Source organism: Ictidomys tridecemlineatus, chromosome 3, assembly GCF_052094955.1.
Source record: "Ictidomys tridecemlineatus isolate mIctTri1 chromosome 3, mIctTri1.hap1, whole genome shotgun sequence".
NCBI classification, from domain to species: domain Eukaryota; kingdom Metazoa; phylum Chordata; class Mammalia; order Rodentia; family Sciuridae; genus Ictidomys; species Ictidomys tridecemlineatus.
In genome coordinates, this window is record NC_135479.1 from 154,086,032 (window position 1) to 154,099,389 (window position 13,358).

At 35.2% G+C, this 13,358-nt stretch overlaps 1 protein-coding gene across 6 annotated transcripts in view; it reads right to left on the reverse strand.

Moving 5' to 3' along the window:
• Positions 1-12,678, reverse strand: part of Gtpbp8 (GTP binding protein 8) — a 52,294-nt gene extending 39,616 nt beyond the window's left edge. For 3 of the 6 annotated variants that reach the window (XR_013436875.1, XR_013436876.1, XR_005726921.2), the window contains exons 1-5: positions 12,294-12,678; positions 10,339-10,437; positions 8,760-8,890; positions 6,723-6,822; positions 4,204-4,322 (exon numbers count right to left, since the gene is read on the reverse strand). Coding sequence is in view for 3 of the 6 variants with exons in the window: in XM_005327593.5 (XP_005327650.1) it covers positions 1,173-1,242; positions 4,204-4,322; positions 6,723-6,822; positions 8,760-8,890; positions 10,339-10,437; positions 12,294-12,629 (855 nt within the window). In the remaining 3 variants the exon portion in view is untranslated. Of the gene's footprint in view, positions 1-768; positions 1,243-4,203; positions 4,323-6,722; positions 6,823-8,759; positions 8,891-10,338; positions 10,438-12,293 lie in introns of those variants that run through there. The other 3 variants (XM_005327593.5, XM_040270373.2, XM_040270375.2) reach the window with 3 other exon arrangements.
• Between the last annotated feature and the right edge of the window lie 680 nt (positions 12,679-13,358).

The window sequence follows — 13,358 nt, forward strand, 5'->3', positions numbered from 1 at the left end:
GCGAGCACTCTACCACTGAGCCGTAACTACCCAGTCCTAGAATTAAGATTTAAGGTCAGTCTTGCTGCTGCTTTTACTTTGATGTGATTCCACTGAACTAGTCAGTTTTCCTATGTGTAAGTTTCAGCATCTGAAGTGGCATTTTTGTTCAAAAATCATAAATTTTTATAGTTGAAAGAAACTTTGGTCATCATCCCTCATAAAAACCAGAGTGGTTCGGGTTGGACTATCAGCTGAGCATTTTTTTCTACTTCATTAACGTTCTTTTGGGTTAATCACCTTCATTGCTTCCGTTTTCCTTTACAAATTAATCTTGCTTAAAGCTCATTTTTGTTTTTCACTAGAGAATATGTCAACTCCTTAATGACAATGTTTTATGATAAATACCTATGACTTTTGCTATATTCCTTGGTTAGTTTGAATTCACAAATATGTAGCCATATATCACCTCATGTAATACTATTTTAATTTTAATATATTGTTTATGTCATCATAGTTACAAATGAATTTAAGAGAACTAAGTAATTTTCCCAAGGACCTAGATATTAGAACTGGAACTTAAATTCTTGTTTTTTTTTTTTTTTATTCTAATCTTGCTAAAGGTGAATGATTCCAGGCTGAAATGATTGGTGTTCCAACATGGATTGTGAAGTTTTACCAAGAATAATTCTTTTAATACTCAACTAAGGACTTAGGAAAAAAATTAATTATAAGCATACAGCAGTATCCTTCAACTTACCTATTAATGCTTAACAGAAAAGCAGATACTTTTATTTAGACCATTTTAATATTAAAAAATATACATGATAGACATTTTCTTTAAAAGATAAGGTCAATAAATAACATGGCAAACCTTTCTCTACATAGTAGTAATAGGTTTTCATTTTATGGATTTTTAAAAATATGCTCTTGCTTGTCAGTTTGTTAAAATAGGAAAACCAACTGGCATTTGTTCTACTGAACAGATAATTATTTATAAACCTTTTGTCCCCCAGGCACCAATTCATTCTTATTTTGAGAAGATGCAAGTTTTAAAGCTTACATCTCCTGAAGTGATCCTCCTGCAAGTTACAGATATACAACATTTAAAACAATATTGAAATTTTTCTAGATGTTGAACTCTAGTGGCACACAGAATTTTGAAACTTCATCTTTGAAACTAACGGATACCATTAGTTAAGATTTCCTGTTATATTAGCTATAAAACATTTCAGCAGATGGATTCCAGAATAGGTCACAGCACTGTGAAAAGAAAAGAAAAATAATTTTTTTCTTTACCTCAGAGGTAGTAACAGATCTTAATTATCTCACTTAAAGTTATTTACAAACTTTTGTGATTCCATGTATGAAGCAAAATGTCTTTTAATTTGTTCTGCCTTTACTCTGTTCCCTCAGCTTCTTACAGGATTTATTATCTGATGATCCACAGTATCTGCTCCATTTCCCTCATAATTCTAAAAACTTTACTATACCTTTTATTTTACTATTTCCCAGAATTAGTTTTGATATTTTTAGTTTGTTGTTTTCATAAAAAAATTCCACCACCTTGATAATTCAGAACTTTCTTTAGGTTTTTTATCTTTTAAAAAAAATCACCCTCCATTATTGTGAGTTTTGTTTACCTGTCTATCTTTCTCTATACAATCATTAAGCCATTCCTCCTAACCTTCCCAACCTTCCTAACCATCCATCCATCTATCCATGGAGCTCAACCACATCAATTCTCAGGTTTTTAAAATACATTATGATTTTATATATAGGTAGAATATTTCCTACAGTATCACTAATTCCTTTCATAATTAAGTAAGCATTTTAGTTTCTTTGGTCAAAGCTGCTTCCTTGAGAAAAGTCCATAATGATTCTTATAATTGGAGTTACACGTACATAAACATTTAAAGAGAGACACAAGTTGGATGGTTCAAATAGTATGAAACCCTGAATTTATGTGTAACAAACATTTCTGTCAGCTCATAATTTTCTCTGTCCTTAAAATCAGTTCTCATTCACTTGGAATTTTACACATAGACAAATACAGAAGCAATTTTATGGTGCCTACTTATATATTTCTTCCATACCATTTATGAAACAGATTGATCCCAGTATTCAATCTTAGGGAAGCCTTTCACTATTGATATTTTCTAGGCTGCTGGGTTAGAGTTCATACATAAAGATTAGCACTTGTCCTTTGCCTGCAAGCTTGAAAACCAAACCTTGCCAGACTAAATGTCTGCCACACAATTCACTGTTCTCCGACCACAAGCAAACGAAGAATACCTGATTTCTTTATAATAACCATTTATAAATAGGCCAAACTCTATTCTGAAGGCCTCACCATAGGGTTGATCATGCAAGTAAAAGCAAGAAGTCCATATACCTATTTTCTGCATGGGGTTTTGAAAGCTGTGAGTACATTCCTATAAATGGTCACTGTTACAGTGAATGCTTAAGCTCTTGAAGTTCAGTAGGCTGTCATGTATCAGTTCTTAAATTTTGAGTGGTGTAAGACTTTAATCATTAATCACCTGTGTTGAGGATGGATGGTAGCAACAGTGATTCCAAGGTCATGCTGGCAGAGAAAGTTGGCATATCTAAAGAAGAAAATGTCCCTAAAAAGTACCAGAAATCTGATAATCTGGGTCACAGGCCTGACTCTGCCATCCACTATCGACTGGCATTATTAAACTTAACATATATGCCTCATCTGTATGGCAATCACATTCTAGCATCACATTTTTACCAGAGAGAGAAAAGACTCAGAAAATGAAATAAGCTGCTTTAAAAGCCATAACCAAGAAGTACAAGAACTATGCTATGTAAGATCTGAGTGGTCTGACCACTATTTAGCAAATAACTGCAACTCTCAATTTCTCTGATTTGCAACCTTGTCTGTGAAATCGGCATGTTTACTATGAGGATCAATGAAGTATTTTGAATGCTTAATAGCCTCCCTTCAAAACCATCTGCTTTCAGACATCCTAATTGTTCTTAATGTCAAGTCACAATCTGACAGGAATGGTCTCGTGGCACACAGCCCACAGAAATATGGGACTATTCCTTGATCACTGCCTTGTTTTGAACATTGTAGGTCCACTGATGTAGCCTAAAAAAAGACCCAAATTTTCTTCCAGTCACATTATGTGGTAGTTCAAACTCAGCTTATGGTCAACTAAAACAATATTTTTCAACAAATGATTTTGTTTAGCCATGATGTGCTAATCTTATGTTTGAGTGATCTTTTTAGCTGAAGTCTCACTTCCTTCTTATTAAACAGTTACAAGAAATAGCTGTTTTTATGACAATGACCAGAGCTCTAAGAATTAAGATTTCTCTCCAATCTCTACGAATTTCCATTATGTATTTGGGACAGACAAATGAACTGGATAGATAACTGAATGTAAATCAAAAGAGAACAGCATTTTGTAGGAATGAAGGAAGAAGGGTTCTGAAACGCATATTCATAATTATAATTTAAATCGGATCCATATTGGTAGGACCTAAAAAGGCTGCTTATGGACATCTAGGTTTTATCCGGTTTCATTATTTTCTCGTAGCAACTAGCATAGTGCCTTCCACAAACAAGTCAGAGAAAGGAAACACCAGGAGGGTGCTCTATCTCTGCCACAGTATGTTACTTATTGTACCCAAGACACACCATGAAAGTACAAACCCATGCTTTGTCATGAAACCACATCATAACACCTCAAAAATTACCAGCTCAGGAAATAACCATTCTGTCTGCTACCACTGTTTAATCTGAACTCATATGAACAATTTTTTCTTCCTATCTATCCTTTTTAAAGGAAAAATGTAAAAGGAAAAATTTAGTCCCTCTTAGCCTGACTGGGCTTTTTATTATAAACACAGTTGTTTCTCTTTGAAATTAAGAAAGAAACCTTTATTGTGGCTGTTTTTAAAAAGTCAAATTTTCATTTCTGCCATGGTCTAGAGTTGAGCTAGGCTGAGGCAGAAATAAAATGAAATGCCTTCAAGGAAGGCATTTTATTCTTTCTCATCGGATCAAGGAAGATCCGATGAGAAAGAATAAAAGGAAAAAAATATATATAAGTACTAAAAGACTGTACCAACAAATCATGGCTAAGTACATAGTCTTTCAAATTTTAAGTGATACCTCAATTTAAGAAACACTTACTTAATATTAAAGGTTTTTAATATGTAAAGTTATTAGAACAATTCAACTCTTACCTTACAGGAAACAGTTGAGGAAAACATCCTTGTGTTTGAGTGTTGACAAATTTCTGGATCTGAAGTACTTGTTTTAAAAGATGTCCTTTGGAAGATTTGTCAATTTTTGTTAATACCATCTATAGGGAAATAAAATTAGAAATAAAATATTTCTTAATATGCAGTTATACACATTTTAACTACAAATTTTCAATTAAGTGACCCATGCATATTTCTAAATCTTTCTAGACCCATTTTCTCATCTACAAAATAAAAACAATAACCCAGAAAGAAGTTGCTCTGAAGATGAAATTTGTTAATATGTATAAAGTGCACACTATGTGTCTATGATTTAACAGGGTTATTTGTTTTTTAGCATTTTTTCAGTTGTAGATGGACACAATATCTTTGTGTGGGGAGCCATTCTCGAATGTGATTGGGCACCTCCCTGATTGGGTGTGAGGCGTTCTGGCCAAACTGTGTCGGAGCTATCCCCACCCTCTCCAGGTTGGAGAGCCTGTCTGTGTGGGGGCGTGACTGACCATTGACCCTGAGACCAATCACTGACCCTGACCTTGGAATGCTGCCCCCCTCGACCTTCATTAGATGGAATTTTCCCCTGAATTTCTTGTTCCCCAATAAAAGATCACTCCCTGGCATTCTCTTTCTCTCTCTCTCTCTCTCTCTCTCTCTCTCTCTCTCTCTCTCTCTCTCTCTCTCCTGCTAGTCCTGAGAAAGCCTTGCTGCCCCACCGGGTGGTTCAAGGAGAGAGCTAGAGGGAGGGCCATCTCGGACCTGGTCAAAGAAAAAGGTAATTGAGTCTTGTGTGTTTATTTTGATCTCACTAGTTAACTTCTATGCTACGAACCTCTTGTATGAAACCAGTGTGCTGGTTGCGTGGTAGATCTTTGTTTTATTTATTTATTTTTTTATGTGGTGCTGAGGATGGAATCCAGTGTCTCATGCATGTGAGGCAAGTTCTCAACCACTGAGCTACAACCCCAACCCTTAACAGTGTTTTAATTACACAGAGCCACCATACCATGGACTTAAGATTAATAAGAAGGATCCTGGAGCCATATTTGTAATTGCCATCAGCTGTTTCATATGATCACAATATGTCTTGTGATAAAAGATATATAAATGAATATTATTAGGTTGATTTATTAAAACTGCAAACTTAAGATCATTTTGAGTTATAAAATGGTCCAGCCTAATAAGTAATATTCTAAAAGAAAAATTTGAAATTGGGCTATTTGTAGATTTTATCTATTATAGTTACAACCCAGGTAAATGTTAGAATTTTACTTGTCCAAATACAGCTATATACTGGAGAAACATTAAAGCATGGATGCTTAAAAATCAATTAAGATGTAAAACACTGATCCATCAGGTTTTCTTGGAAGAATTTCTATAAAATTAAATTTCGTGATGAATCATTTATGCCTTTTACAAATAAAAATGCTAATGGCAAAAGGAGTGAGAAGCAGAAAAGTGTATGGTTTCTAATGACCTATGAATCAACTCAAATAGGAGTCTTTCCTCATAAAGGCAAATGTGCTGAAATACATACATGCATGGACATGTAAAAATATATATGAATTTATGTGTGTGTGTATATATATATATATTCACCTTTCCTCAGTTAAAGCTTAGTATATGATTTTACAAACTGGTACCTATGATACAAAATTATGAAAGTTATTACTTAATAAAATCAGTTTGACAATATTTAGGCATTTTTACTATGTAAGACTATCATCCTTTGATGCCTTATGAGTTATTCTGATTCACAGAATTTTCGCAAACCCCAAGATTTTCACAACCTAAAGAAGATAAAAAAAAAAAAAGTGGCTTTAATATGATTTGATTTAAACTCCACTGTTATATTTTAGTGGTTTTCTAACACTTGGTGGAAAATAAACTAAGGTCATTAAGTTCTTCACTTTTCTTTATAAAGGAACTTTAAGAATGCTATTTTATCTGGAAATATAAGGAAATAAAATCAATATGGATTCTAGCCTGCTAATCTGTATTTTATTCTAGGTGAGATGACAGAAACAGTGTTAGTAAGATATTCCCAGAAGAAATTCTGTTTCTTTAAGGGCACAAAAATCATACTGTGTGTGCTGGAGTCTGCTATATTCTTGGAATGATTTTTAAATTCCAAAATAAGTTCACAAATTTTTCAGTTTGTACTTCTATTACATTTGGTAAGTATTATCTGCCAAGCTGCTATTAAAGAGCTATTAACATGTTTTATTTCCATATTAAAAAAAAAAAAGGAAAAGCAAAGCACTTAGAAACACTAAATGAACAGCTTAAAACACTTTTACTTTAATTATAATTTAAAAAACTTAAAACTGAGAGAAAGAAAAATGAACAAAAGTGCCACTCTACATAAAGTGCCAACATAAAGGCACTTTCCTTTGTATTTTGAGAGGGAAAGACCTATTCATTCATTTAAATGTTTGCACACATATATAGCCAAACAGAACTGATGTTTCTAACTGCAAACATGAGTCCAAAGAAAGACTTACCACATAAGGTAATGCAAATTCTTCACACATTTCTATGGCAATATTGTCTGTTTTTGTAATTCCAACAGCACTATCCACTAATAAAAATGTTCTCTTCAAACTATAAGAAAGAAGAAAAGATTAATGGCAGTATAAGATATATTCATTCATTTCTCTTCCTATTCATCCTTACTATATTAAGAAATTTCCCTTTGAGTATTTTTGATCCAAAATTTAAAAATTTGTTTAGGCAAAAGGAATTCTAAAATTTGCTCCGCCCCTCCCGACTCAGGCAATGGCAAGGCCCTACTGAGGTGGATGGCGCAAGGCGTCCATCCTCTGGAGGAGCGCAGTATGTTTCTGGGAATGGGCTAGTTTGTTTTTGTATTCCTTTAATAAGTACAGTTTCGACTTCTCATATGACCATTAAGTATGAAGAAAAAACACGACTTTCCCAATGAATGCAACTACTTCTAAAGAATAGATCTGTTTGCTCTAAATGCAATGATTCAGCTGTAGAGTGTAAATTGTTAATGTCTAATGAAAAACTCCCTGTATTCCTGTCAAGGAAGTTTTTGAGAAATTAAATTAAAATCTAGAGAAGAAAAATTAATGTTAAGAAGACAGATTAGTGCTTAGTACTGGGCAACTTGTTCTTGTTCCTGTGCACAATGGTTTGTACTCTTACTCTTGTTTGATTAAAATTAATAACGTCAACCACTTGCCGTAACCATGGCACCGGTTCCAGTCAGTAAGTCAAGAAAGAATAGTCAAGGTATAGGCCAATAATTTGGGACATTTCTAACTATTATTAAAAGTTAACTAAGCAGAAACAGCTCAAAGCAAAACTTGAACTGAAAGTACAAATGCTTGCTTATGCATAAGCCAAGATACATTCTTCTATTCTAATTGTAGCTACGTAGTATTTTGTTTCTTTGACTAAGGATTCCTGTTTTGTAACTACAAAGTACTGTGAGCCTGCCAAAATGAAAAGTATATATGATCAACTTCACAAGTAAAGATTGGGATCAACACCTTCACTTTGGTGTCTGTGTTGTTTCTCCACCCCTCTTTTCACCATCCATTCGTCTCCTGAGACCCCCTGTTGGAGTTGGTCTCCGACAAAAATTAATCAGGAAGTTTATCCTATAGTTTAATAGGTCTCAAGGCTGCTTACTTTCAATAACTTAATTTGCCAAATATTAATTTATTTCAATAAGCATGTATTGAACATAAGTCTGACTGGGATTTTTGTTCTGATGAGTAAGTCCCTTCTTCTAAGACCTTAAAGTTTTTTTTTTTTTTTGGGGGGGGGGAGACACAAATCCAATTTTACTAAACATTATAGAAATGTTTAACTTTTTAAATATTAAGACAAACAGATAAATCGAAACCAGATACATGATATATTGCATTTTCTTTTGTAAATATTTCACCTTACTTTCTATGTAAAGCTATAAAACCAAGATTGGTACCAAACTTTATTTTTTAAATTGGTGGGCCTAGAGATCAAAACCAGAGCCTCTAGCATGTTCAGCAAGCACTTTACCACTGAGCTACACCCCCAGTCTTAGACAAATTTTTACATTTCAGAAATTTGATAGTTTTCTCTATATTGTGCAATTCCCAAAACAAATGTCATTTCACTACCAAGAGACATGAAAGTAAAGATAACATTTTCAGAGGATAAAGCTGAGGTATTTAAAAAATAATCTGAATTTACTATAGTTTATTTAAATTTGGTAAATAACACATTAACCAAGTATTTTCATTTTTAGAAATTAAGAGTTTGGTTTTTAAAAAAAAGAACAAAGTGCTGAAATACTCAATTTAGGAAAACACTTGAAGTTAAGATTACAGACACCTACAGGCAGAAGCCAAACAAACATACCTTTTTCCTAAATATTATATCATAGAATATTATGAGAATAAAATGGAACTTCTAAATTAAGTCACTTCATAAAAGTGAAATGTTCATCATGTGCAGAATATTCCACTGATAAAAATGTATTTGGGGATTAAATGTGTTAACTACTATAAGAAAATAAATTTCCTTACTTCCTTCGTTCTTTTAGATAGGCCTCTACCATGTCAACAAAATCTTCTGGTGCTCTATAGCCATAACCTGGCATGTCCACCACTGTAAAATACTTTCCAACTTTGAAAAAATTCATTTTCTTTGTATGACCCTGATAAATGAAAAAAAAAAAAAAGCTGACTTAAAATATGTCTTTTATGTATTTCATGTGTTGGAATGTTTTCTATTCAACTGTGTCAAACATTTATTAAAAGCCCCGTATACGATCCCCAGGGATTCTGACAATGACAGAGGAAAAAAAAAAACAGAAGAGAAGTGGCTGGATATAAGGTTGGCTTATACTACTTTTTCCTTCCAATTCATTGTCTTAAAATAGAATCCGTATTAAGAGCTTTAGATTCCATATAAGAAATATGGAAAAATACAGTCAAAATGTTGTTGAGTCTTGCCTATTTCACTCTCCTGGAAAACGTCAGTCTGTTCTAAATTGTGTGACTGCCATAGTCATAACAGGTTTTTGTAACATCTAGATCCAAAACCTGATAAGTTTCTTACCCCTAAATTATTGCTCTCCTATAGTTGTTTTTCATGTTTTATTATGTGAGTTTTATTGCTCTCATTAAATCATGTACTATAATTTTAAAACTAAAATTGATGTAAAGGTAATATGTGGTTTATGTTTTTGTGTCCATGGGACATTTATTAATCATGAAAAGACAATTTAGTTAACTGTTTTGATCTTAGAAAAAATATTATCAAAGGTTTTTTTTTTATAAATGGTGATTAAACTTCCAATAGGATTATTTGTCCATCAGAAGACGATTTTAGAATTATATGACTTGACAAGACTGAGATTGACAATGTCAAGAATAAATTTCATCCATTGTCCTCTTACATCCATACACCTCTACCTAGAAGTTATAGTTTAGCTGTTTTATATGGTAAGGCAGGGTAGGAGTGAGGATGGGAAGGTTAAGAAAGGAATCTTTAGTGATAAATCCAGAGAATCAACTACTTCAAGAAGTGAGGAACAAAAGATTAGTGAAGCCTCATGGAAAAACTTAATGAAAGGATCAGGGAGTAGTGAGCATTGGAGTCAGTGGTTTTGCCAAGGACAAATGATATGGTAATGGGAAGTGAGGGTGATTTGAGAATATAAATGTCATCTTAGATATCGGTAGAGTCTGCCTCCTTAAAGAATAGAAGGAACTGGAAAATGACAGAAGGGATAAGAAGCACAAGGTTTGGTCTTGGGTAAACACAATATGTGGGACAGGTAAAGGTAAATGTGTAAGAATGTGCATGCGTCAGAGAGTGAGAAAATTAGCAAGGTATAAAAGATTACTGGAAGAAAAAAAGCAACAAAACATTGAAGCTCTTTCCCCCCAAGCCTATATGGAACTAGATGATCATTATTTAGAAGGAAATAATACAATTCTAATAAAAGACTTTGTTAACTCTTTGGAAAATAGGGAAAAAGGAAGCTGTTGAAAAACATCTTTTCTCAAGGCACTTACCAATTATTTATCATCCAATATGTATTACTCATCTTAGTCAATTTGTGAGACAGTCTACTGGTATTTAAAAATATGAACATACCGGTTTTTTTGAGACTCTAACTTCAACCTCTGGGGCCAATGAAAATAAAGCCTTTATTAGGGACGATTTTCCAACATTGCTTCTGCCTATAAAACATACCTTACACAAGAAAAAAGAAGAGAATTGAGCACTAAGAGAACTGAGTAATAGTTTATTTATTAAATGCCACATTCCCCACAGAACCAAATTGTTCAGTTTTGTCAAGGCACATAAAAAATGGCTTCTATGTGGTCAAACCTCACATTCTAGCACACAGCTAATATGTATGAATAATTTTAAAGTTTTAAGTACTGAAAGCATTCAACATTATTTTCTTATTTATTTTTCATAACAACCCTATGAAATGGGTAATATTATCATCCTCATTTTAGAAATGAGAAAATATAACTGGCTCAAAATTAAACAGTGAGGGTGAAGGAGCTGGGATTTGAAATGGGGGCATTTAGATCCAAAACCTGTGCCTTAAATTACTACTCAAGAATATCAGCATGTTTTGTTGTTGTTGTTGTTGTTGCTGTTGTTTTTTGGTGCTGCTGAGGATCAAATCTAGGGCCTTGTGTATGCAAGGCAAGCACTCTACCAACTGGGCAATACCCCCAGCCCAAGAATACCTGCATGTTTTATTAAGCATTAAATATTTACAAAGCTTTCCCCAGTAACAACAACAAAAAAAAGTTATTTCAACAGAACTGGCTCAAAAATACAACTATATGCTTGGAAGCACAAAACTACCACAGTATACTGTAACTCCATGGTATTTCAGAGATTTTTTTTTTTCTTTTTCCTTGATCTTTTTATTTCCACTTAAGATTTTAAGGCTGTAGCTCAGTGGCAGAGCGCTTGTCTAGCATATGTGAAGCACTGAGTTAGACATAAAAATAAACAACAACAACAACAAAAGGCATTCTGTTCATCTACAACTACAAAAAAAAAATTTTTTAAAGATATTCTCCTCTGTAATGTGGAAAGCAACAAAATATTCTTGAGAATCACCATCACTACACGTGGCTTTGCTTAGGAGTAGACACCTCCAATCAGTTCTAAATGAGGTCAGAACTGCTCCTTGGAGGACACTCTGGAAATCTTCAAGGGCATTTCTGGTTATCAGTATGACTGGGAGGCATTCAGTAGACAGGAGTCAGAAATGCCACATATTCTACAAAACTGTTAGTCCTTCAAAATGAATGATAAGAAAAAAACAATAATATACAAAAGTCCATTAATTATGGCAGTTCTACATAATTTAGAAGAAAAATTTCAGGGCAGTGTTCCATTTACATGGCAAAGGCGATCTGAACCGCCTTTCAGCAAACTCAAAACAAAATACATTATTAAATTGTAGAACAAGGAGAAAATGCACACTCCGAAATTTCACTAATGAATGTTTAAAAGTCTCTCGTTATTACTATCTACAGATAATAATTATTCCTGCAGATGATGAGAAATTTAGATAGGGTGAAAATTACATATTGATAAGGATCATCTCATTTATGAATCTATATCATGTCTCCTTCCCTAACTTCTAATTTGTCTCAGCAAGTTTTTACGCTTCAATTAAAAAGGAAAAAATAAATAAAAGGACAGAATTTTCTTTTTGAACGCTTAGTTCATGTTTCAAAACCTCTTAAAGCCTTCAGTATCCATCATCATAATAATTAAAACCATATGTGTGTGTTTTCGTCTTTATTTTTGGTGTTGGAGATTCAATTCAGAGGCCTCAAGTGTACCAGGCAAGCGTTCTACCACTGAGTCACATCCCCAGCAAAACTATATGAACGGTTATCTAAAACATGCGCCCACACAAAGCCAGAAAACCTCTCTCCTGGGTGAGGAGAAACCAGTGGTAGTAAACCCCCGCCCCGCAAGCCTCCTTCAAGACCTGCGGCAGGCGGTGCTCTGGTGGTCTGAGGTTTAATATCTTGGGGACCGTAAACTTGAGCAGCAGCAGCTCTCACCTCAGGTCGGGAGAGGTCCGGGGCGTGATCTAGCCGCACCGCGGAACTGACGTACTCAATACGGTTCCGGGCGGAGGAAGCGAAAACACTCTCCGCTCTCGAGATATCCTCCAGGCTAGGGTCGAAGACCCTCAGGTGAAGGTCGGGCCTTGAGTCCGGAACAAGGTGCTGCTCGAGTTCCTGCAGCGGGTACACTAGCTTGGTCAGCTGCTTCTTCGGCAGCCGTAGTACCTCAGCAAAAGTCTGGGACGTGCTGTAAGCTCGGCCTTGGCGCCCCATTGCCGCCGGCATCTTAAAGAACTGCTCCATTCCAAGACGAAGCCAGGGCGCAGCCATTTTTCTTTCCCAGAAGCCCCGCGGCGGAGTCCTTTTCCCAGGGTCTGGGCAGCGCGTGCGTGAAGGCCGCTGCCGCGGCGCCTGCTGGGAATTGTAGGCGCTACTGGCCTTTCCCGCTCCTGCGGGCGGTGAACTGTTGATCAAGAATGGTGGGTTTCTGAAACACCCTTGCTTTAACTACTGTGCCGCGGACTAGTACCTTACTACTGGAGGGTGCTTAACGGTTTTCAGAGGTCAAAGACCTATCTTGCTATGTGGTCTTGATACGAAGGTCCTTGTCTCCATTGGCAATCTAATAAGGAGAACAATGGTTTTAGAAAAAGGAAAAGAGTTTAACTGATTTGCTAGCAAAGGAAAAACACGGAATTCCTGTCCCAGAGGCTGTGATTCTGTCAGGGGGAACACAGAGCTTTAAAAAAGAGGGGTGAGATCCAAATATTGTCAGTAGATATATTAATTAGTGCTCATCGGAGTTCTTGAGAGAGCCGTTGCTTCAGTTCCCGGGTTTGGAGTTTCTTTAGTATTGCCGGCCTGACACTTGGGGTAGAGAAGAATATGATAGGTTACCCTAGGACAGGAAAAAATGTTAGTCTTGTTCCCGCCTGCCACTCTGCTCTTAGGGATGGGGAGGGGCAAGAAGAAAAGGAAGTAAGAAAAACAAGTCAGTTTTAAAGTAAGCCTTATGAAGTGAAGCAGCAAGGTTTACTCGAGCATAAACTGGACCCTGGT